This window comes from Xiphophorus couchianus, chromosome 1 (assembly GCF_001444195.1).
Source record: "Xiphophorus couchianus chromosome 1, X_couchianus-1.0, whole genome shotgun sequence".
NCBI classification, from domain to species: domain Eukaryota; kingdom Metazoa; phylum Chordata; class Actinopteri; order Cyprinodontiformes; family Poeciliidae; genus Xiphophorus; species Xiphophorus couchianus.
Window position 1 is genome coordinate 6,358,223 of NC_040228.1, and position 21,461 is coordinate 6,379,683.

At 40.9% G+C, this 21,461-nt stretch overlaps 2 protein-coding genes across 10 annotated transcripts in view; one reads left to right on the forward strand and one right to left on the reverse strand.

Moving 5' to 3' along the window:
- bcas2 (BCAS2 pre-mRNA processing factor) overlaps positions 1–21,461 on the forward strand; it is a 624,479-nt gene that overhangs the window by 104,982 nt on the left and 498,036 nt on the right. The window lies entirely within an intron of this gene.
- Positions 1–21,461, reverse strand: part of prkcz (protein kinase C, zeta) — a 106,317-nt gene that overhangs the window by 51,922 nt on the left and 32,934 nt on the right. For 6 of the 9 annotated variants that reach the window (XM_028013001.1, XM_028012994.1, XM_028012985.1 and 3 more), the window contains one exon: positions 3,796–3,881. In XM_028013001.1, the coding sequence (XP_027868802.1) occupies positions 3,796–3,881 (86 nt within the window). Of the gene's footprint in view, positions 1–3,795; positions 3,882–6,620; positions 6,773–9,498; positions 9,820–21,461 lie in introns of those variants that run through there. The other 3 variants (XM_028013037.1, XM_028013009.1, XM_028013028.1) reach the window with 2 other exon arrangements.

Below are 21,461 nucleotides of genomic sequence, written 5' to 3' on the forward strand. Positions count from 1 at the left end.
TTGGCTTATACTGTATTTACATTCAGACATAAAAACTGGATCAGGAACAGTTAAAGTGCCTTATTATGTGTCATCTGTAATTTGTCATTAATTCAACAATAGTAAGCAGGAAGAAATTGAACATTTGTCGAGAACATCTCCAAAGAGACAAAGCAGAGGGAACTACTGGATAATACATTTTCTCTGAAGCTGTAGTTGTCCTGCTAATAGAAACTAATTGTCCTCCAGGATTTCCCTTTATTCTGCTGACTTCATCTGACCTTCTACATTTAAAAGCCTTTCAGGGCCTGCTGCTCATGCAGCATAATGCAGCCAACGCTATGTTTCACTGCAGGGATAGTGTTTGCAGTGCTGATGAGCAGTGTTTGATGTCTACCAAAACATTATGTCTTGTCTTCCTAAAAAGCTCCATTTTGGTTTCATCAGACCAAAGAACTTTCTTCCACTAAATCCTGGAGCCTCTTCCCGCGTGCCTTTTGGCAAACTCTAGTTCCAGCATTGATTTCTCATCCCTACACTCCCATAAAGCTTTGGCTGGCAACAATCATCAGCTGACGCTTTTAACTGCCTCAGCATAACTTTGGTGACCTGGTGTCTTCTCTCACTAGTCGTGCTGTAATGATAGCCAGGTACACTGATGAACCACTGAATGGACCTTTCAGAACCAGCTGTCTTTATACTAGAATAACTGCAAGCACGCTCTCTGCACTCTGCTGATCTTTGCTCCACTCACTGTAAGACTACTAGCACCAAAGAAGCCTAATTATTTTGACCATGATTGATTTTTAGGAGCAGTAAAATTGTAAAGCATCCTAGGGGTGAATACGTTTTTACAGGAACTGTATCTGCCACTGCCTAAGAGGCAAACTGTAGGAAATAACCCCAACATGCCACAGCCAAACCTTTTAACAACATTAAACACAGACGTGAGGTCTTTTTCTGGCAGGTGGAACCTGATCTCCCTTCAGTGCGACCATGCTACTTAAGATCTGAAAGTAGCATGCTCCATTTCTTCCAGTGCTGTAGAAGATCACTTACATCCTGTTTGAGAAGGCAGGATGGGCAAGTGGAGCCTTTTAACATCGTAGCAGGGAAATGATGGAAGCTCGCGTCTCAGAGACGAGGCATCAGCTAAACAAACCACAACTAGGTCAGCATGAATTATGGATCAGCAGTCAGAAAGCTCAGCTGTAGATCTGACTTGATTACTTGCGATTTATAATTCAATGGCAATGTGACCATGACTGAATGTGCCGCACCTTCCCTACAGATAAACAGGAAGAGTCCTGTGTTCAGCTCACATTTAGAAGCAAATAATTGTAGTAAGGACTTGACTTGTAACAGATTCTAATCAAACATGCTGTTCTCTCCCAACGCTCCTGGGATGTACAGGACACAATCCTTTCTTCATGTAGCTACTGAGTTACAAATAACTTTTCATTACAACAACAAAAGCGACCTGACCTGACTGAGAAAATTTCATCTTCATCAGATCTGAATGCTGATTGGCCATATGGGACCTCAAAACTCCAGCCTTATGTGAGAGCACTGCATACACCACACTTGGCATGCTATACCAGGCTGCACTGACCACACTGGTATAGCATGTCAGTGTTATACCAGCACATCTTCTACGCTACTACATAGTGACGGAGATTTTAAGTATCAGTGAGGAAATAAAATCGAGAATATTCCAGCTCAGTACAGGAAAGGCAATGGAAAATATTTAGCACATTTTTAATATCTCTCTTAAGTGACAACTGGAAGAGCATTCATAATGATCAAAATGTGCAAATCAAAGCTGTAAAAAAGCTGTAAAGATGCACTAATTTTTCGGCAACAGTTTATTAGACGGGGTGTGCATAAGACTGACAAGGCACTGTCATAAACATGACATGACACCTGTCATGAGCATAAAGGAGTCTTTATGAATGTTTATGACTGTTGTCATGAAGTGTCATTCTGCAAATAATGACACTTTTAATGCAGCGTTGCTCTAAAAGTTGCCTTGAAAGTCCATTGAAAGTGCCAACTTTGCATTAAAGTGTCATTATTTACAAAATAATGCAAAGCTGGCACTTTTAATGGACTTTCAAGGCAACTTTTAGAGCAACGTTGCATTAAAAGTGTCATTATTTACAGAATGACACTTCAGGACAACAGTCAGACGTTCATAAACACTCCTTCATGTTCATGACAGGTCATGTTTATGACAGTGTCATGTCAGTCTTATGCACATTCCGTCAAATAAAGTGTTACCAAATTTTCTTAGTGCATTTCTAAATGAGACTGCCTCTCAGCTGAACTGTAGATGAAAAGTTATTTTGCAGAATGCTGAAATAAACTTTGGAGTAACCAGTTTAAATAATAAACTGAACTTGGGAGAAAATACTCTCTATATAATTGGATTGAATTTACTAAATATTTCTGGATACAAATTAAATACATTTTGTAAAGTACTTTGAGATAGACGTTGTTGTGAACAAATGATATATATGCAATTTGAACTGAACTTTTCTTCACTATAGTTTTGGTTGTTTTGCACCTGATTATTTTAGGTATGTAAAGGAGTCGTCAGGCACAAGTGTAGCTTGGGATGAACTGGCAATGTACAAATGTGGCAAAGTACAAGTCAAGTCTTAAGTCTGGCCTTTTTTTTGTCTCTGGAATTAGTAAATTGACATCTGTTCATCTCTGCATTCATACTGTCCAACACTTCATTATATATTGCTTTAAACCACATTTTCGTCTCATCCTGAACAATTTTTAACAACATTGAAAACCATTTTCTACATCCATATTTAAAATCTTTGCTCTCAATTCTATATAGTGAAGATGTTTAAATTTAAGGTACAAATTGCAACATCGTGAACACGACAAAGTCTAGTAGGGAAATAAATGAGTAATTTATTCTGAATGAGTCAAACAATCAATCAAATTTTATTTGTATAGCACATTTCAGCAGCAAGGCATTTCAAAGTGCTTTACATCATATCAAACACAGAAACACAATGCAACATAGAATCAACAATCAAAACACGACATTAATTCAGGTTCCATCAATAAATTTGTAATTGAATACGTTTCAAATACAATTCCAAACAGGTGGGTTTTTAGTCGAGTTTGCATCCATAGAACGTTTACCTCTTACACTCATACTGTGTTATATGGAACAAAATACCTGTTGCTATTTTTATTCCCACTCCCATGAACAAAACAGATAGTGATTTTATGATGACATTTTCCGCTAAACGCAACAGGAAGTACTTCTCCAAAGGTAAGTTACACTATTTTGCTTTTAAATGATCCAAAATCCTTTAATACAACGTTCATTTAGAAAAAGAAATTCATGTGGGCATCATTATGAAGCTACAGCTAATATCAACAGATTGCTATGAGCCATAATAACCCATCAACACCACTGGCTAATAATCAAGATCTTCCTTTCACAGTGCAGCAGCTGCAGTCTGCAGCTCACACAGCAGCTAAAACTGGTACATAAGACTGTCTGTATGTCTGCACATTATATCAATATAAACAAGCAGAAGGCAAAATGGGAAAAAATATTAATGGTTTAATCTGCAGGTTGGAGTTCACATCAAACTCAGTTGTTTCACCATGGGGAAAACAAACAGCACATCCTAAGAAAATTAGTGTATATCAAGCTTCAAATTTTAAATACTGCTGGATTCAGTCAAATATAACTGACTCAATCTTTGTTCACTTTTTTTCCACCAGTTGTCTGCAGCTGAGAGTGAATTGTGTGTGTATGTCAGAGAAAGGTGAGAGACTCACCCTGTTAAAGCTTTTGGCCTGGAAAAGGTGTCCGTTCACTCGGTAGAGCTTCCTCCATCTTCTGGCCCGGCGGCGGTAGACTGATTCTGGAAAACAGATTTAAAAAGCTGAAGAGCCGCAGCCTGGTAGCTTTGCTAAGGCTTTATAATAACATAATAGTATAATATTTTCCATCATCCCACTACAATAAATGCTTTTAAAGCCATTTTACTTTTCATGATGTCTATGATGATTTTATCAGTATGAATCAGATCGTATTTAAAGCACATTTTGCTACAAGGTTCCTGTATCTTTACTGGTTTATTTTCTCGCAGAGACGTGTTTGCCTTTCAGCTGAGTTAGATGTGTAGCTATGGTTTGTTGAAACAGCTATTATGCTGTACAATAAGTAAAAAGCAGGATGTAGACACCGAGCTGCTGAGATGATCTCCCAGTAATAATTCATTAGCTGCTCTCCCAGACTTTACTGGTTTCCTAGTATGTCTGGCTGCTGTTAGTGGGTGTGGCTATGATACATTCCTCCAATAACTCATTTTCCCCTCTGTTGCCATGGCAGTCAGACCATATATCTGCCAGCTATTGTCAGTGAGGATGTCAGGATGACATGGTCTTCTAATAAAAGTGTTACAGCTAGCTCAAGATCAAAGCTCACTGTGTGATGCTTGATGAAACTGACTGAAGCAAAGCAGCAGGAAGAAGATGCTGACACCTCACAGTTTTGTACCTGCATGCCCCAGAGTGAACTCCAGATTTTCTGATCATCTTCTTTGAGCCAAAAATGTATTATTCCACCTCTGCATGTGAAGCATGACTACTTTCTTTTTCAAAAAATAAAACTCATTCCATTCCATTTAACAGCCATCTTTCATCCCATCTTTGTGGCTGCAGCTAGTCTGCAACTGCAGCCACAAAGATGAGTAAATAAACATGACACTTTATCCATGGCTACAGTCTGGTGTGTAACAATATGACCCATTTAGATTCAGCAATCTAAGCAGATTAGGTTTTTAGAAGATTATATGCTGCATGATGCACATGCTGAAGTTAAAGGTTTTGGGTTTCTGGTTGTGTGACGAATGTCCATGTGATAATAAATTCTGTTTCTATCTCTGTGATTCAGGGTTGGTGAGATCAGCATGAAGGATCAGGAACAGAAGCAGGCCACCTCCTGAAATCAGTTCAAGTCAGTCTGTCATCGTCTTAGTTCCTTGTTCTCTGAATAGAAGTGTGAGATACTACACCTTCTTACATCTCATGCTAGATAATAATAATAATACATTGTATTTTTTTAAAAATGATATGACAAAATAAAATCACTTGGATAGAAAGAGCAAAAGGCTTCAGGTAGAATAAGATAAAAATAATAATGGTATTAAAGCACTAGCACAACCACTAAGAATAAATATGTTATTAAAGTCAACTAAGTGACGTTACATTCAGGAAATGTGATGATCTCTGTGATTCTTACAATCCAGAAAACATGGGTGAAATCATGGAGTTAGACAAATCAAATGAGTCACATACTGAATTGGCTAAGATATATTTGGGCTCTGCCAGCAGGATTAGAGACACTGACATTCAAATGGCTGTCAAGAGAAGGCGGGTCACTGCAGAGGGCCTGTGGAATGTGAGGGAGGGTCCGTGTTGACCACTGTGGTCAGGGAAACATGAGAATCTTATCCAAAACACACAGTACACAGCAGAGTTAGCCAATCATTTAAACAAACTCACACAGACAGACATCATGGCACACAGGATGGGACTAATCAGACTGGGACCGAGTGGGACCGTCTGACACAAACACACCAACTGCGTCTGATTGAGGTGAAGCTTTACAAAGCTGGCAGACAGCTGCAGGTCTGTAGAATCTGTTAGTCACCAGATCAACAAACAGGAGAAACCACAGCTCCCTGTGCATCCTCCTGAGACAGTCAGCAAAACTAGACTAACACATTGTGTTTGGCTTTAGACTCTGGTGTAGACACTGCCCCTGACTGAAGGATCAATTGGCTGCGTTCAGCATTAGTGGTGAGCTGAAGATTCAACTGGAAGACGAAATGCTGTTTTCCTGCAGGTTATTCAGGAGAGCAGGACTTACAGCACTTAGTCCGGTTCTGTCCGCTGTGGAAGATACTGAATTTGGAAATCCTGGGAGATGCTTGATTTTCTAAGAGGTTTAAATCTACAATCTCTGGGAATGTAAACAGACACTGCTGTTCACATGTTACTCATTGCTGTTTAGGCCGGATGGAGCTAGCGCAATTGGACCTAGCATACGTCATTTACCCAGAAACCATCCGTCCATGTGAAAAACTTTTATTTAAATTGAAAAACCAAACAGTTCACAATGTTTTTACTGCAATGTCTAAAATGAATAAAGTAAAGTCTAATGTCACAGCTGATTGTGGATCCATTTGACTAAACTCGCAGATGACGGTTTGGTGACTACAGCTGTAAACATCGCTAACTATACAGGTGAGCTGGTAATAGAACCCAAACCCAAACACACCAGAGATTTCCTCTTTCAGTTTCTTCCTTCAGGTTTAATCAGATTATCTGTTGTTGCTAGAATCCGCTCTGTTCCATTTTAGTGCAGTCACTTAGAGCACAAGTCCTGTCTTCTCCACTCCCACCCCGAAGGTCAGAAATGCTGATGATGCTCCTACAACACGTTTGCACTTGCCTAACGCTCCTTCAAATCACTGACAAATTTCAGCACCATCCTCAGAGGAACACAACTGCTCCAGCGCCCCACATTTCTTCCAAAGAGAGGGGGGAGGACACAGAGGGAGGGATGAGAACAGGTTAAAGGTAAAATACAACACCTCCAGATGTATAGGCCAACACGCAGAGTCCTGCCATTCTCTCTGAAGGGGGAATAAAGACGAGAATCCAGCGTGCCGCTGATGGACTGCAGGTTGAGAAATGAGCCGAGCAGCTGAAGTTCAGGGTGGTACAAGCAAATCTATCAGGACAGGACATTTACAAAGGCTTGACTCACTTCCAGACATTGTTCATTTCACAGGAAAGTAGCAGTCACAATTTACTGCCAACAAGACCCGCCCTTTCCCTCACACACAAACACAGTGGTCATGGTGTAACGATGTAAATCTTGTGTTCATGTTGCTCTGCCAAAGTACAGCTTCTCGCAAAAATCTTCACACCCAAACAAACTTCAATGTTTGTTAAGTTCCAACCAAAAACGTCAGCATATTTCATCTGGATTTTATGTGACAAACCAACACAAAGTAGTGACTAAGAAAACAAAACTTGCTTTCAAACATTTTTCTTCTAATAAACATGTCGAGAGTTTAACCTCCTTTACTCTGACACATCTAAATATAATGTACATATAGTGTACATCTATATTTAGATGTACACTAAATGAGGGGTTCTGCGGTCTCTGCAGTTCTTCCACAGCATTGGATGGCAGAGGTACAAACCACCATGTGGGATGGCAGACAAATCAGTGCCACGTGCTGATGAGTCAGTCCATCTAGGTGACACCATGCCAACAGATCTATTGCCATGTTACCCCCGCATCCAACTCACAGCACTGAGCAGTGAGGTATGCATAAGAACAGCATGCGGCGCATCAAAGTGGGCGATGACGCCAGTATGAGCCGACACAGTATGAGAAAATGTTGAAGCTCAACATCAGCGACTTAAAGCAGTGACTGACCTCCACAGTCACTCGGCTCAATCTATTTTAAACAGTTTAATTTATTCTGCACAGTAAACTGTGAAAACCTCGTTTAGTTCGTGAACTGATCCAAACAGTCACAATGAAGACCCCGCCCTCACCTTACCGGTGCGGGGCTGTACATGTCTGGCAGATGCTGGCTATACACTCTGAGTGATTTCAGATATGCAAGTCAAAAAAACAAAAAGCAAAAGCAAAACAAACCCCAATATGAGTTGATATGATCCACCACGCTATCCAATTTCACTTCGAATTTCACTTGCTTTAGAGCAAGTGCGCTGGCAAGTGCCGAGTGCGCTTCAATGGGATCGGTTCAGTTGAAGAGACTTCATTACTCTAATGAAACACAACACAAACATGTCTTGTCTGCCAAGTATAGCGCAGATTTATAAAACCTGACTAACAATGAACCAAAACACACAGCAAAGCAAAACGATAGTACTTGTCAGCCTGCAGGTGTAACTGAGCTGTGAGGAATAAATGCATTGTATTTATTCAACAATAAAAATGTAATTTGTTTATTTGCTTTTACAACTTCTTGCTATGTAATGCAACAACATTCAGTGCTGCTTCAAGCTAGCACTTTAATCAACAGCACTTTTAATAGTTAACTATAATGACTGTCATGTTCGATTATTGTTGTGGTGGACCAATACAGAGAGGGAGAGGCATCGAGCAGATGGTGAAGAATTAATGAGAAATTGTGATCAAAACAAAATTTACAGCCAACGAGGTGAACACAAAAATCAGGTACAGGAAGAGCACGATGCCTCCCATCATGCTGTGCGTAGCCTTAGGTTTTCAAAATGCTTCTGGTAGCAAGAACTAGTCATTTAGTTACTAGTTATCGCTAGTCAAACTCTGCTCATAATTCTTATTAAAGTAACACTGTTTTAAATCCGGGGATGCACTGAGAAAGGCAGGCAGGTCAACCAGCCGTTGACCAGAAAGGGTTTGTTTAGCCCTGACTGGTGATTGGTACTGCTGTCCTTTCGGCTCCACCCTCCATAGTGTTGGTTCCTCTAGGAGCTAAAAAGTACATCAGCAAGTCAAATGTTCATAAAAGCTAGATTTGCAATTAACGACTAAGGCATCTACATTGAAAACAACAGCTGATAAGGTATAACAGCCATGTCTGATGCAGATCCATGCTGGGTGTTTAATAAGAAGTACATTGCTGGTGCACAGAGACACAAAGTAATAACAGCTGGGTTTTATTCATCAAGCTGCTGGCCATCACTGAAGCTGCACCATCAGCTGAGGCATGTAGCTGACAACAACACTACTACTGTGAAATCTCTTCCTGTCAGTTCGACAGAAACTCCCACAACAGAGTTCTTGTTCACGGCTTCAGAAGAGCGCCAACGCAGGGAGCTGTGAGGGCTTCAGAGGCTGACTGACACGGTGAGCTACAGAAGGTTTTAAATGTGAGCAGACTTTCAGAAGATTCATGGTGCTGCATGCTCTGAAGAAAGAAATGTCAAGATCAGCAAACACCTGCTAAAAAATCTGATCATCAACACTCCTTCTTCCTTCCACTGCTCAACATTTGATCTTTTAGTTGTGAGAGGAACTCTACTGAAGATGTGGGGCCGGACCTTCAGTAGGTCCGCATCACAGCTTTCTGTGTTTCGCTTTCCTGCTGTTCCTGCAGAAAAGCCGTTCTCTAACAACTGAACATTTTCCTACAGCTCAAACATAAATCTGACTGATGCATTTAAAGGACAATAACGCTCAAATTGTAAAATGAATTAATAAGATAACTGCACCTGTATGTACTGTCTAGTCATGTTCTGTATGGCCGACAGAGATTCAATCGGCAAGCAAAGAAAACCTGGAGCAGATCTGATCTATGTTCAGCTACAGTGTCACTGTTAACAGACCGAACTGCTTCATTCTCTTAAAGAGTCTCTGATGAGAAACTGGACTGGTCCCAGAGAACCTTTGCTTTAATAAAAGACACATAGTGAAGTCCTCCTGAATCCTCCATGTTCTCCTACCTTTGATTCGAAAATAGAAGAGCAGCGTGAGCAGCATCCCTCCAGCCAGAAACCAATCAGTCCTTCATCCTCTGGATCACCGGCTGACTTCCAGATCAGGAACTCTCCTCCACATCTCTGTATCAGTCTCACAGAGCTGCTTGTCTTTCCGCTCTGCTCTCCTCTCTCCCTCCTCCCCTTCCTTTTTATTCGTCTGTAATCTCCTGAGAAGTGCTCATCTTCAGCTTCCTGCCATAAACATGGCAAGTTACACACATCAGAAAGCTCCTCCAGCTCCACCACTAAACTGTTCTAGTCCTGATCTGGTCGGGCAACTGAAGCTCCTGGCAGAAGGGAAAACTAAACCACACGCCTGAGCCTTTTCAGAGCAGTGTGCAATAGTGTTGCAGTTTCAGCTTCATGCCCACAAGATGGCAAAATTGGTTGTGATATCTGCAGCATCTGCTCCCTCCACCTTTTAACACAAATATAAACCTTCCTTACTTGTAGAAACCAGATGAAATCTACATGCACTCACAAAGCAGGTGAAACGAGCAGGTCTAACAGTTCTGTGTACCTCTGCACCACCAAAGACAGCAGGTCACAGGTGACATTAAGCTGTCTCATTTGGATCATAGTTGCTATAAGTTAAAAACAGACACTGCAGGAAATGTGAGAATTCACATTTTTGATGCAAAGTAATGTATCTCTATTCTCCATTAGACTTTCTTGTCAACTATGTCACTGCATTTGCAGTTGCTGTGGAAGGTCATGGACTTCTGATTAATCGGTTTTGTGAATCTGACAGGTTTTTTTTCTCACTGATTTTGTAGCCCAAGGTCAGTTATGCCAAAGTTGTCAGTAGACAAGTGGAAATGTTTGGTTCTAGTATGTATTGACCAACATGATTCGCTATATGGCACTCCAGCATCACAGCCTCTTCAAAGTACCTTGTTAAATTTGATTTTTCTCAGGTATGCATCTACATCAGTGGGGAAAATCTGTTTTTGGGGCACTTACTTGCCACTGCTTCAGCAACCTCTGCCGGTATCAAGACGGATTTCCCTAATGACTGACTGAGGGTCAGTTCCTTCACTCTATGGAAATGACGGACACAGCAGAACGGTAAGCTCCAAATAACACTAAAAAGACAACTAAGCTTATTTCAGACATATATTTTTTGTTGCTATTGACGTTCTAGTCATTGGTTTGATCATTAGCGCTGTGTGCCAGCTTTTAGCTGCGTCCTTGAGGAAATAACTCTATTCCATGTTTTGAATATAATTATTTGGCTTTGTTTTTTTGCCGTCTTTGTCTAATGCATTCCGTGACCTTCTTGAAGCTTGCATAGGCTAAATGTGGATGCTTGTTTACTTCGTTCATATTGTGGTAGCATTCATATTTTAATAGGGGTCTGGCACGCATGCACACAATATTTAAAATAGATTCCATGTTATAGGTTGTTGGTATGGATGGAGAGGGCATAAATAGAATAATAACAACAATGGGATGCATTTCTTTGAATGTGTGGTTCTGTAGGTTCTCTATATTGGTCATTAAGCTCGTCTTGGTCATCTTGGGACAATAAAATGACCCCAGAAACAATAATGACACAACGAGCCTTGTCACATCACACAGCTGCTCAGGACTGATGGGGAAACATCTATCTATGGTAACTTCCAGACTTTCTACATGCCTATCTGAAAAAGCTCTGTAAGAACAAACAAGTCCAAACAGCAGACTCACAAGTCTCTAACATCAACCACGTTCATGTATTTTATATCAGAACGAACCGAGACTATAATGTGTGGTAAGTGCGATAAACAAAAAAACCTTCAGCTGACAAGATGACAAAAGCCATAAATTCAACCATAAACACAAATACAGGCTCACAGTAGAATCTCCTTCTCCCAGCCAAATTCAGACTTGGACAGGCTTTGGTCTTTTCTTGCCGGCCAGTGTTGCAACAGCAGTGAGGTTGTTCAAACATTTTCTGAATTCTTAAACAGTGACGAGGGAAGTCTGGAGACACTTTTATCAGCGCAACCTTCAAGACATTTCTCCTTTATCTGAATTTGTCGGCAGCAACCTGGGTTAGGCAGCTATTTTCTCTGAATCAAAACGTTGGCTAAAATAAGCATTGAAACACAGATAACATAATTTTAAAGATATTTATACTATCGTCCCTCAACTGTCATGAGAATACCAGAGTGCTTGAAACCTACTGACTTTCATTAAGTGTTTTGAAGGTGATAGCTAAGGGGTTTTTAAGGAAGTGAGTAGCTGAAAGAAAATATAGTGCATTGCTTTTTTTTTTACCTTGTTACTGACTGGGTTTACATGGGTTGCCTTCCTCCACTATTCTGTTCAATTCTCATCTCTTCAAAGCTCAGTCTGGGCTTTCTCCCAGTGACGGTAATTTCTACGGTAGAATTTCCACTGGGCCAAACAGTGAACAGAAGGAGAAGCTGTGAACGATGCGCTGTTTTAGAATTGTAGCAACAGCCGATGAGGAAGTGAAGGAAGCCATTCAGACAGTGTTTCCAAATATTGAATTAACATTAGTGTGACCAACAAGGTCTATCTCTATTGGTGCTTCTCTCTTTGCTGTGGAGAATGGTTGCTTACAGTGCAGGGAATTTCCTGTAAGCTTCATGGCGTTGAACTGGCACATTACAGAGTTCCCACCTCCAGACAACAATTGCTTAACAGGCTCCAACTGATCGAAACCTTTTCAGGTATAAATAAAAGTGTTCATCAGTGTGTGGTGTCTTTCCAGAAAGAATTTTGCCTGACAATCCTCTAAAGACTGACGTTCTCCCTGTTGCCCTTTTTCCTTCCACTACCTTTTCTGTTGATATCCTTGAACAGACTAACCAGCTTCTTCAGCAACGACCTGTTGTGGCTTCCACTCCTTGTGAAGGATGTCGATGACGTCTGTCCAGTCAACACTCTTCCTCATGATTGTGTCCTACTGACCCAGAGTTAGAGGCCATTCGAAGGCTCAGGAAAGCTTTGCAGCCGCCTTGAGTTCATTTGCAGATTAGTGCGTGAGACCATGAGTTTCCATTAATGAGATTTTTCAAAGTATTCTTTGTGCTACAGATAATAGGTTTTCATATTCATAAAATGTGCAAGAAATAAAGGCTTGTATATATTAATACATATGTGATGATTTTCTGAGTTGACTGGCAAAAAATGTTGTACTTTTATGCAATAAACCAATTTCTTGAGATGAATTACTAACTCACCCAAAGAGAAGGTAAACCTTTTTCAGTCAATGAATGTGCCATCTTAATGCTCTACAGCTTCTCTCTGGAAGCTTACACCAAGTGAAAAAGATACAAGCTGACCTTTACATAGAATCTGTTGGATGAAAATGAACTCTGAGGAAAAGGCAATTGAAAAATCCTTTGTATCAAAGTAAGTTCAACATTTAAGCTCCACTCTTTTCTGCAGCTGCAGATACATTGTTATATTTACCTGCTGAATTAAAACTAATTTTAACCAAATGAGGAAGATCATGACTATTCCAAAGTGGACATGGCAGGTCAGAGCTGAAAGGATAACAGAAATTTATACTGGCTGGGAAAATCTTGACTGGTGCAGCTCCTGCATCTAAACTCATGTGTATTAAAGGTTTACACGGCGCGCCGTGGTGGCGGAGGGGTTAGCGCGACCCACATTCAGAGGCAACGTAGCCTCGACGCGGCTGTCGTGGGTTCGGCTCCCGGACCCGACGACGTTTACCGCATGTCTTCCCCCCTCTCCTTCCCCCTTTCCTGTCAGTCTACTTTGAAAAAGGGACACTAGAGCCCACAAAATGACCCCTTGCGGGGCAATAAAAAAAAGGTTTCCACAATGTTATGATGTAAAGAATATAAAGAGTAAGAAGAAAATTGTGTGAAAAACTAAGTACCCCCTCTTGTTTCAAAAGGTGGAAACAGGAAAGTAGCAGCCAGACAGATGCTGCATGTCAAAGCAAATAAATAATCATCAGCAAATATGATCCCCTTCGTAAATATCAGCCCCTTGTTGCTATGGAGAGGAGTGTGTCAGCACAATGCCAAGAAGAAAAGGCTATAGCAGTGCACATGCTCAATTTTGGACTCTACAGGCCCCAGTAGCATGTTAATGTTAAATTTCAGGACAGGACAGTCAGAAAAAGACTAAGCCTAAGCCAGACTAAGCCAACTAAGGAAGAGTGGCCTGCAGAAAACCTTTCCTCTCTAAGAAGCAAAGTTGCATCTGAAAGTAACAAAACTTCTGGAACAGTGTCCTTTGGAGACTTAGCAAATCTAAATGATTTCAAGAAACATTAAAAAGAACAGTGGACCAACATTTCACCACAACAATGTCAGAAACCTATCAAATCAGACAGAAAAGGTGGCTCTAGGGCACCTGGAGTTTATTTCACTCAAACACCGAAATGATTTCAGAACCTGCTTAAGACCAGATCTACACGGTGTCCCAAATTATTATGCAAGTGATATTTTCTCAGATTTTCTTAAATGGTCAATGCAAATGATGGTCAGTATAATTGCATGCATGAAGATGATTTTTGCTACTGAAGGTACGGCTCTTCTTTTTGAACCACCGTCCATTTTCACACCTTCAGGGACTCTGAAGGGTCGACCAAAGATTCTCTCCTCATCCCAAAAAATGACTCCACCACCTCCTTGCTGACATCACAGCCGTGTTGGGATGTGGTGGCCATCCACCACCAATCCACTACTGCGTCCATCTGGACCAGTTGCACAGCGGTCATCAGTGAACAAGTCTGTTTGAAAATTAATCTTCATGTACGGCTGGACCCACTGCCACCGTTTCTGCTTGTGAGCTCTGGTTAGGGGCCCAATAGTAGCTTCATGCACTGCAAGCCTCTGGAGGATCCTCCACCTTGAGGTTCCAGAGGCTCCAGCAGCTTCAAATAACTGTTTGCTGCTTTGTAAGGGCATTTTAACAGCTGCTCTCTTAATCTGATGAATTTGTCTAACAGAAACCTTCCTCATTTTGCCTTTATCTGTACAAACTCATCTTTGTTCTGAATCAGCCACAAATCTCTTCACAGTACGATAACGCTTCAGTTTTAGTTAAATATCTAATGTTTTCATACCTTGTCATACAGCACTACACTATCTGATGATTTTCGTCAGCAGAGATCCTTTCTCTTTCCTATATTGCTTGAAACCTGTGGCCTGCTTAATAATGTGGAACATCCTTCTTAAGTAGATTTCCTTTCATTGAGCTCATGAGACAAACTAATCAACCAGATCTCTGAAATTAATTATAGTGATTCAAAGAGCCCTGACACACAATACCATCTATAAATTTAATAGCACAACAAAAAATTTAATCTTTATGACACTTTAGTCCAATTTGCATAATAATTTGGAAGACGGTGTGTATGAAAGTAAACTGTTCACATTCCAGTCTGATAGAGGTCGCATTTAATCAGCAGTATGAACGACCAGATAAAAAAAGGTCAGATTTCAGCAAAGAATCGGAACTAAGCATCAAGTTTGAATGTAGCCTTTTTGGCTAACAATAGCAGAAAGGAGTCGGCGAATGAGTGATCAGTTTATAGGTGCTGTTGCAGTGTCACACCTTGTCATGTCGCCATGGAAACATTATCCAAGTATACATTAGCTCCACTTGTAAAAAAAATAAAAATAAAAATATAGAGCATAATAAATAAATCAAGAAGTTCTTGCACCACTCCTGTCATGACACTTTGAACATCACTGTGATACAGATTATCAACTCTGAACAATGCTGCCTTGGTAACGGAGCACAGAGATGAAAACCCTGGCTGCTGTATCTCTGGTCTGGAGGTTAAAATCAGAATTATAAGCCACCATCTTCAGAATTAAAAATAGCTATGCATGATGTAATCATAACTACACATCTTAAGAGAATTTAACCCACTGACTAAGGAATTTCTCACTCTTTTTCTCTCCAGTCCAGAAATTACTGTACCTGTGTAATATTGTGCATTATTTTTCTATTGTGGATTACTTCCTGAGGGTGGAGAACCTCCGTCTTGGATGGTTTTTAGCCCAAATCAAACTTTAAATTTAACTTGTCTACTGTTAGATGATGCCACTCAAAAGAAACGCTCGCAGCATTTTTCTTGGGGATTTTTTCAACTCGCATAAAATATGATTTCCTGACCCGGAGCTATGCTCTCATAACTGGGAGGAAGTTGAACCATCAGTCCACCAGAACAGTAACAGTAATACACAGAACAAAGTTTGGAAAAATGCAAATGATTAAAGGTCTTCCTTCTCATTTATGATGTCTGTGACCTTGACAAGTCACTGTGCTCCACTGTTTCTGCAGACATACTTTAAAAAATCATGGTTAAAATGCTTTCACTTCACATTACCAACTGAGAACAGCAAGGTGACCCGGTCAGGCGTGAGGTTCAGTGAGCAGAGAAACGCAGACCAGCACAAGAACAGGCGTTTAAAAAAGCTGTGACAGCAAGGAGAGAGCAGACTGTTATTGAAAAGAAAGGGCACCGATGAAGGGAGGAGTAATATCTGAAAGAGGGGGCAGTTAAATAAAGAGGGAATGCCACAGGGGAGACTTCTGAAATGAGGCCAGTTCAGTTCGGAGGAACTCAGGCAGCGGCGAAGCAGAGCTCTCTTTCTGCTCCACTATGGTCTCCTCATTGGTGGCTGCAGTGACACTATTGTTGTACGGCTTGTTTGTGCCAGCTGAAGTGGCGGCCCAGTGGGAGCATTATGCAAGAGAGCACGTCGTTTGTGGATTAGCCTTCTGAACAGATGTGCTGCGGGCTAGCGCCATTCATCGTAGGTTCAGCAGCAGGACATAGCAGCAGCTCCAAATCCTGGAGAACAACAGAATGAAGCAGCAGCAGCAGAGGCAGAAAGGAGGCAGAGCTCAAAGAGAAATGCAGTCACTAAGGCTTTAAAAGCCCTTAACTGTCACCCTGAAGCCCACTGAATAGCTTACAAGCAATGGGTCCCCATCCGTGCACTGAACAGATGCTTAGAACAAAGCAATGAATGGATGGAGAGCCACATAAAAACAGTTACAAAGTCGGGCTTCTATCACCTGAAGAGCATTTCCATGATTAAGGCACTAATGTCTCGGTAACATTTAGAGAAACTCATCCATGTGTTTATCTTTAGTCATAGTGATTACTGCAACTTGCACAGGAAGTGCAAGTTATACAGTTTGCTATAAACAAACTGTATGAAACAAGTTTTTTTTGGGGGGGAGGGGGGTCACAGTAAAATAAAATCCAATTGACAATGCCCCAAACTGTCTTATTTGAAATCACTGCAGTCAAAAAGAGCAGAAGGCAGTCACAGGTTAAGCAGAAGGCAGTTGGGCGGCATTTTCTTCATAAGTCTTGTGTTGCTTTAAATTATAAATGGAGGCTAAGAAAACACTTCTGTTCATTTTGTTCAAATATTTGCAAACAGCTTTTAACACAACCTTCAATAACTGGTTACGATTATGGTCAAATTTTGAATGAGGAGCTGACTTTCTGTAAAAACTTATTCCTCAAAAGTTGAGTCTACAGTTTGGAATTGGGACAAGAGTGAGTAAAAGACAGGTAAAAACACGCTTCGAACCACTGTTGTGATGAGGACTTTTCTCCAACCCCATTTTGTTTGAACCATCACACACGATGAGCTTGCAAACTTCTGATCCGGAGACCTCCACTGGATCAGACCTGGTGGGGTGGAGGGGAGTTAATGAAAGAAATGAACTACAATCCATAAAACCAGTCAGTTGAGCAGTGCAGCTCTTAGAAAAATTAACTGGTAATCAAATCTCTAATCTTTTCTTTTCTGAGGATTTGTAACAGAGGGATTAGACCACAGGTGTCAAACTCCAGTCCCCAAGGGCCGGTGTGGCCCTTGGGGACTGGAGTTTGACACCCCTGGATTAGACAAAGAAGCCCAGGTCAGACAAAGTTTCAATCATCTGTTGGTCAGACCACTGTTCTCCTCATCTCCAGAGAGATACAACGGCTTGCAAAAGTATTCACACCCCTTGAACTTTGTCATCTTTTGACACATTACAACCACAAAGATATTTCATTGAAAATCAGTGTGGAAGGCCAACATAAAGTGGTATGCAATTGTGGAGAAGAGGAAAAATTACAAATGATTCAAAAAAATGTTTACAAATAAAAAACTGAAAAGTGTGGTGTGCAAAAGTATTCACAGTCAGAGCAGCTGGGCTTGTAAGGAGATTAGATTACACACAGGTGGACTCTATTTAGTCATCAGGCAACTTCACAATTGACGGAGAATTTTTTAGCGGGGCAGTTCATTTTTGATGTATTAGAGATTAGAGAACTAGAATAAAAAGATGCGGAATGGACTCCAGGCTGGAGAAGTAACCTGTGTTTAAATGACCTTCAGCCGTCTGGATCATCTGTCAGTGTGTAGATGAATGTGGTGGTGGTAGCATCTTTCCATTTTAACCATGTTTTCAGGTTTTTAATAGTGTCTGCTGTCTGTGTTGCTGAAAATCTGATCCAGATACAGGATCATTGTTCCAAACAGGAAATGGACGTTTTGTTTTCATTCCCAGTCAGTCTCTATTATTAATAACACAGGTTTGGTAACAAAAGCTTTTCCAATAATTGTCAGCAGTCAAATGGAAGAATTCGAGTCCAGGTTGGTACAAAGCTCTGATATTTATTGATGAACTGTGTTTATCCATGAGTCTCCTGAATAATGATGATTTATTAATGTATTGCAGTTTTAGTTTGCATGAGTCGGCTGTTTCTAAAACGTTTTCTGTTGCTATCAGGCCAGTTCAGCCGAATGAGCGTCAAAGTCATATCAGCATTTTCATCGACTAAGGCTGATGATGTCACCATCATGCCACGTGTGTTGACTAAAACAAAGCTTCTTTATGGGACAGGAATGTGTGCCGGTGTGCTGCTATTGCTGCTACACAGATGAGAAGCTACTCTAACTCCATTACAGATGAAAACACCTGGATGAGGATCCCAGTCTGATCCGAGATCAGTCCGAATTTCCTCCGGTGATCACGTCACAATGTCAGCTTCCAATCAGAGTCAAATCAGGTTTTTTCTGCTCCTGAAGTGAATCTGACATAGTTGGCAGCTAGAATAAGAAACGTGAAAATGTCAAACTAAAGCTGCATAGCAAACAGTGTGTCAGAAAACCAAAAATGGAATAACGTCAATGTTTTCTCTGGATAACAATGGGTGACCAGTCTGTACTGCACCTCCAGCTTCCGGGGAACCTGGAGTGAGAAATCCACCCAGCAGCTTCTCCAGCTGTCAGTGAGGAGTCACAACTGGGAAATCAGCAAAAAAGAGAACTGAAGACGATGTCTTGCAGAGGGGTGGTGGGGTGCTGAGTGTCTCCTCTAATGTTTAACTTTATCTGATTAGCAAAAATAAGATGACAAATTCAAGGGCAGGGGGAAATCTGTCTTTTCCCAAACCTTTGTGTCTATGTGACCCGATAAACACTTCTCCTTCAGAATGAGATCAAAAAGGTTTCCATACAACTGTTTCTAAGCTGATGTTCGGATTTGGGGAGAGTAGGACTGTTTCAGACTTTCACTGGAATGTTGAATTCCCGAAGGCTAGGCTAGGCTAAACTAAATGACATCATTTATAAGAGTAGGAGTACAGTAAGCCCTGCTTCCAGCTTTATTAAAAGCGGCTCAAGTTAACTCATAAAAACAGAATAAATGACTGAATGTAATGTGAGCACTGAGAGGCACAGGGACAGGAGCTTCATTCTCCGGCTGTTTGCTTTTCAGTAAGGAATTTCACTGCAATCAGCCTCATTTACACCACAGTGAAGATTTCAGTTAAAATTCTTCGAGTCTTTTAAGAACAATTAGAGATTAAACTCAAAAACATGAGACTATTCATAAATATCGACCTAACCTTGCTGTTAGTTGGCATGAGCAGCTCAGACTGTCTGCTAAAGTTCTCTAGAGATTTACCTGGTTTATTTCTTTATAAAGAGATTTTCTGTATTTCCTGTATATATATTTCCTGACTTTTCAAGTATATTTTTGTTGTCCATAATATTCCTCTGTGAGACGCATAAGTGAAGTCTCTGTAAGACAGACTTAATGAGTGAACATATTTATTAAGAAATCTAAATATACTTCTAGATTCAGCCCAAAATTTTGAGCTTAAGGTAGTCAAAAATTCCACCCCAAACCTAGACTCTCTGCCATGTATCGGGGTGCAGGAAGCACAACCACAGCTTCCCATATTTGGCATCTCTGCTTGTGTACATTGGACCTCCAAGCCGTGGTCTTTATCCATACACATCCATAGCAGCCTGTAGCTGTAGACTAGGCCAATCTCAGCACACAGGTCTCATCTTGAGTGTGTTAAAGATCTAATCTGGTTTCAGACACTTATACCAGTCTGCGTTCTCACGTTCACAAACTTCTAGTTGTTAGCATTTATCCACATTCATTATTTAAAACGGACCGAGGTAAAAGAAGGTGAGACCTACACTGACAGAGTCATTTGATTTTAAAGTGAACATGTTTTGGAAACTGTCATGTTTTTAAGTGTGTGGTTTATGCTAGTAAATCTAGGAAATATTTCTGTTTTGGCTGCTCATGTATGAAAATATCTTGTTCAATGAACAAATCTGACAAAGGAAAACGAAGGGAACTTCCTTCTCTATTTCATATTCCAACCACAAACGTCTATGTGTTATGGAGGATTTTATGCAATAAAGTAGATGCATCAATAATTGTGAAGCTGAATAAAGTGTCTTTTTTTTTTTAAACAAATAAAAATCTGAAAAGTGTGGTGTGTACTTGTATTGAACTTTAGACGTTGCCTGGAGAATAAAGACCAGGTGTGTGTGATGTCATCTGAGGCTAACAGGAGTTGCTCTTCTTCTGGCCTCAGAAAACAAGCAGCATGATGAAGACCAAGGAACACAGCAGACAGGTCAGGGAGAATGTTGTGGAGATATTCAATCCCAAAACGCTTACATGTTAGTCAATGGGTACGGGACTTCGTAGAAAAGTGGCAAGAAAAATGCTGCAGTTGAAAGAAAACCATAAGAAGTCCCAGTTAAAGTTTGCTACTAGATCTGGTATCTAGGGGACACAACTGACATGTTCAAGAAGATGATGTGGTTATATCGGATCAAAATAAAGTTTTGATCGACAAACAAAAGGCTATGAGTGGCTGAGAAGGAAGATTGAACATTCACCTACTCAACCACAACCATACAACACAGTGGTGTTAGTATTATCCCGAGGCTTTGCCTTTATTCAGTAAGATGGATGAAACTAAATCCTTAACAACCCTGGAAGTAATCAGTTAGAGGCTGCAGAGGACCAGAGACTGGTCAACCACCCAAACACACAGCCAGAGCTACAATAGATTTGTTCAGGTCAAGACTATTCATGAATTAGACTAGCCTTGTCAAAGCTCAAACGCAAACCCAGAGAGAATCTGTGGTAAGACCTGAAAACTAATGTTCAGAAAGTCTCCATCCAATTTGGCTTTGCTTCAGATGTTTTACAAAGACGAAGAGCCAAATGTGTGATTCTGTAGACGTTGTAGTGGAGAGCAACCTAAACAGACCTCCAGGTGGACCTGCAGCTGTTTTCTGACAAGTCAGTAGAGCAAAATACAGACGCACAGCATAATTGTTCACCGTTTTCTCGTTAAGATTTGAAAACTATGTCTTATGTCCTTTCACCTCACAGTTATGCACAACTCTGTGTTGCTTTGTCCGATAAAATACCGTGAAGTTGGGGCGTGCCGTGGTGGCGTAGTGGTTAGCGCGACCCATATTTGAAGGCCTTGAGTCCTAAACGCGGCCGTCGCGGGTTTGACTCCCGGACCCGACGATATTTGCCGCATGTCTTCCCCACTCTCCTTCCCAGTTTCCTGTCAGCCTGCTGTCATATGGGACATTAGAGCCCACAAAAAAAAAGACCCCCTGGAGGGGTAAAAAAAATAA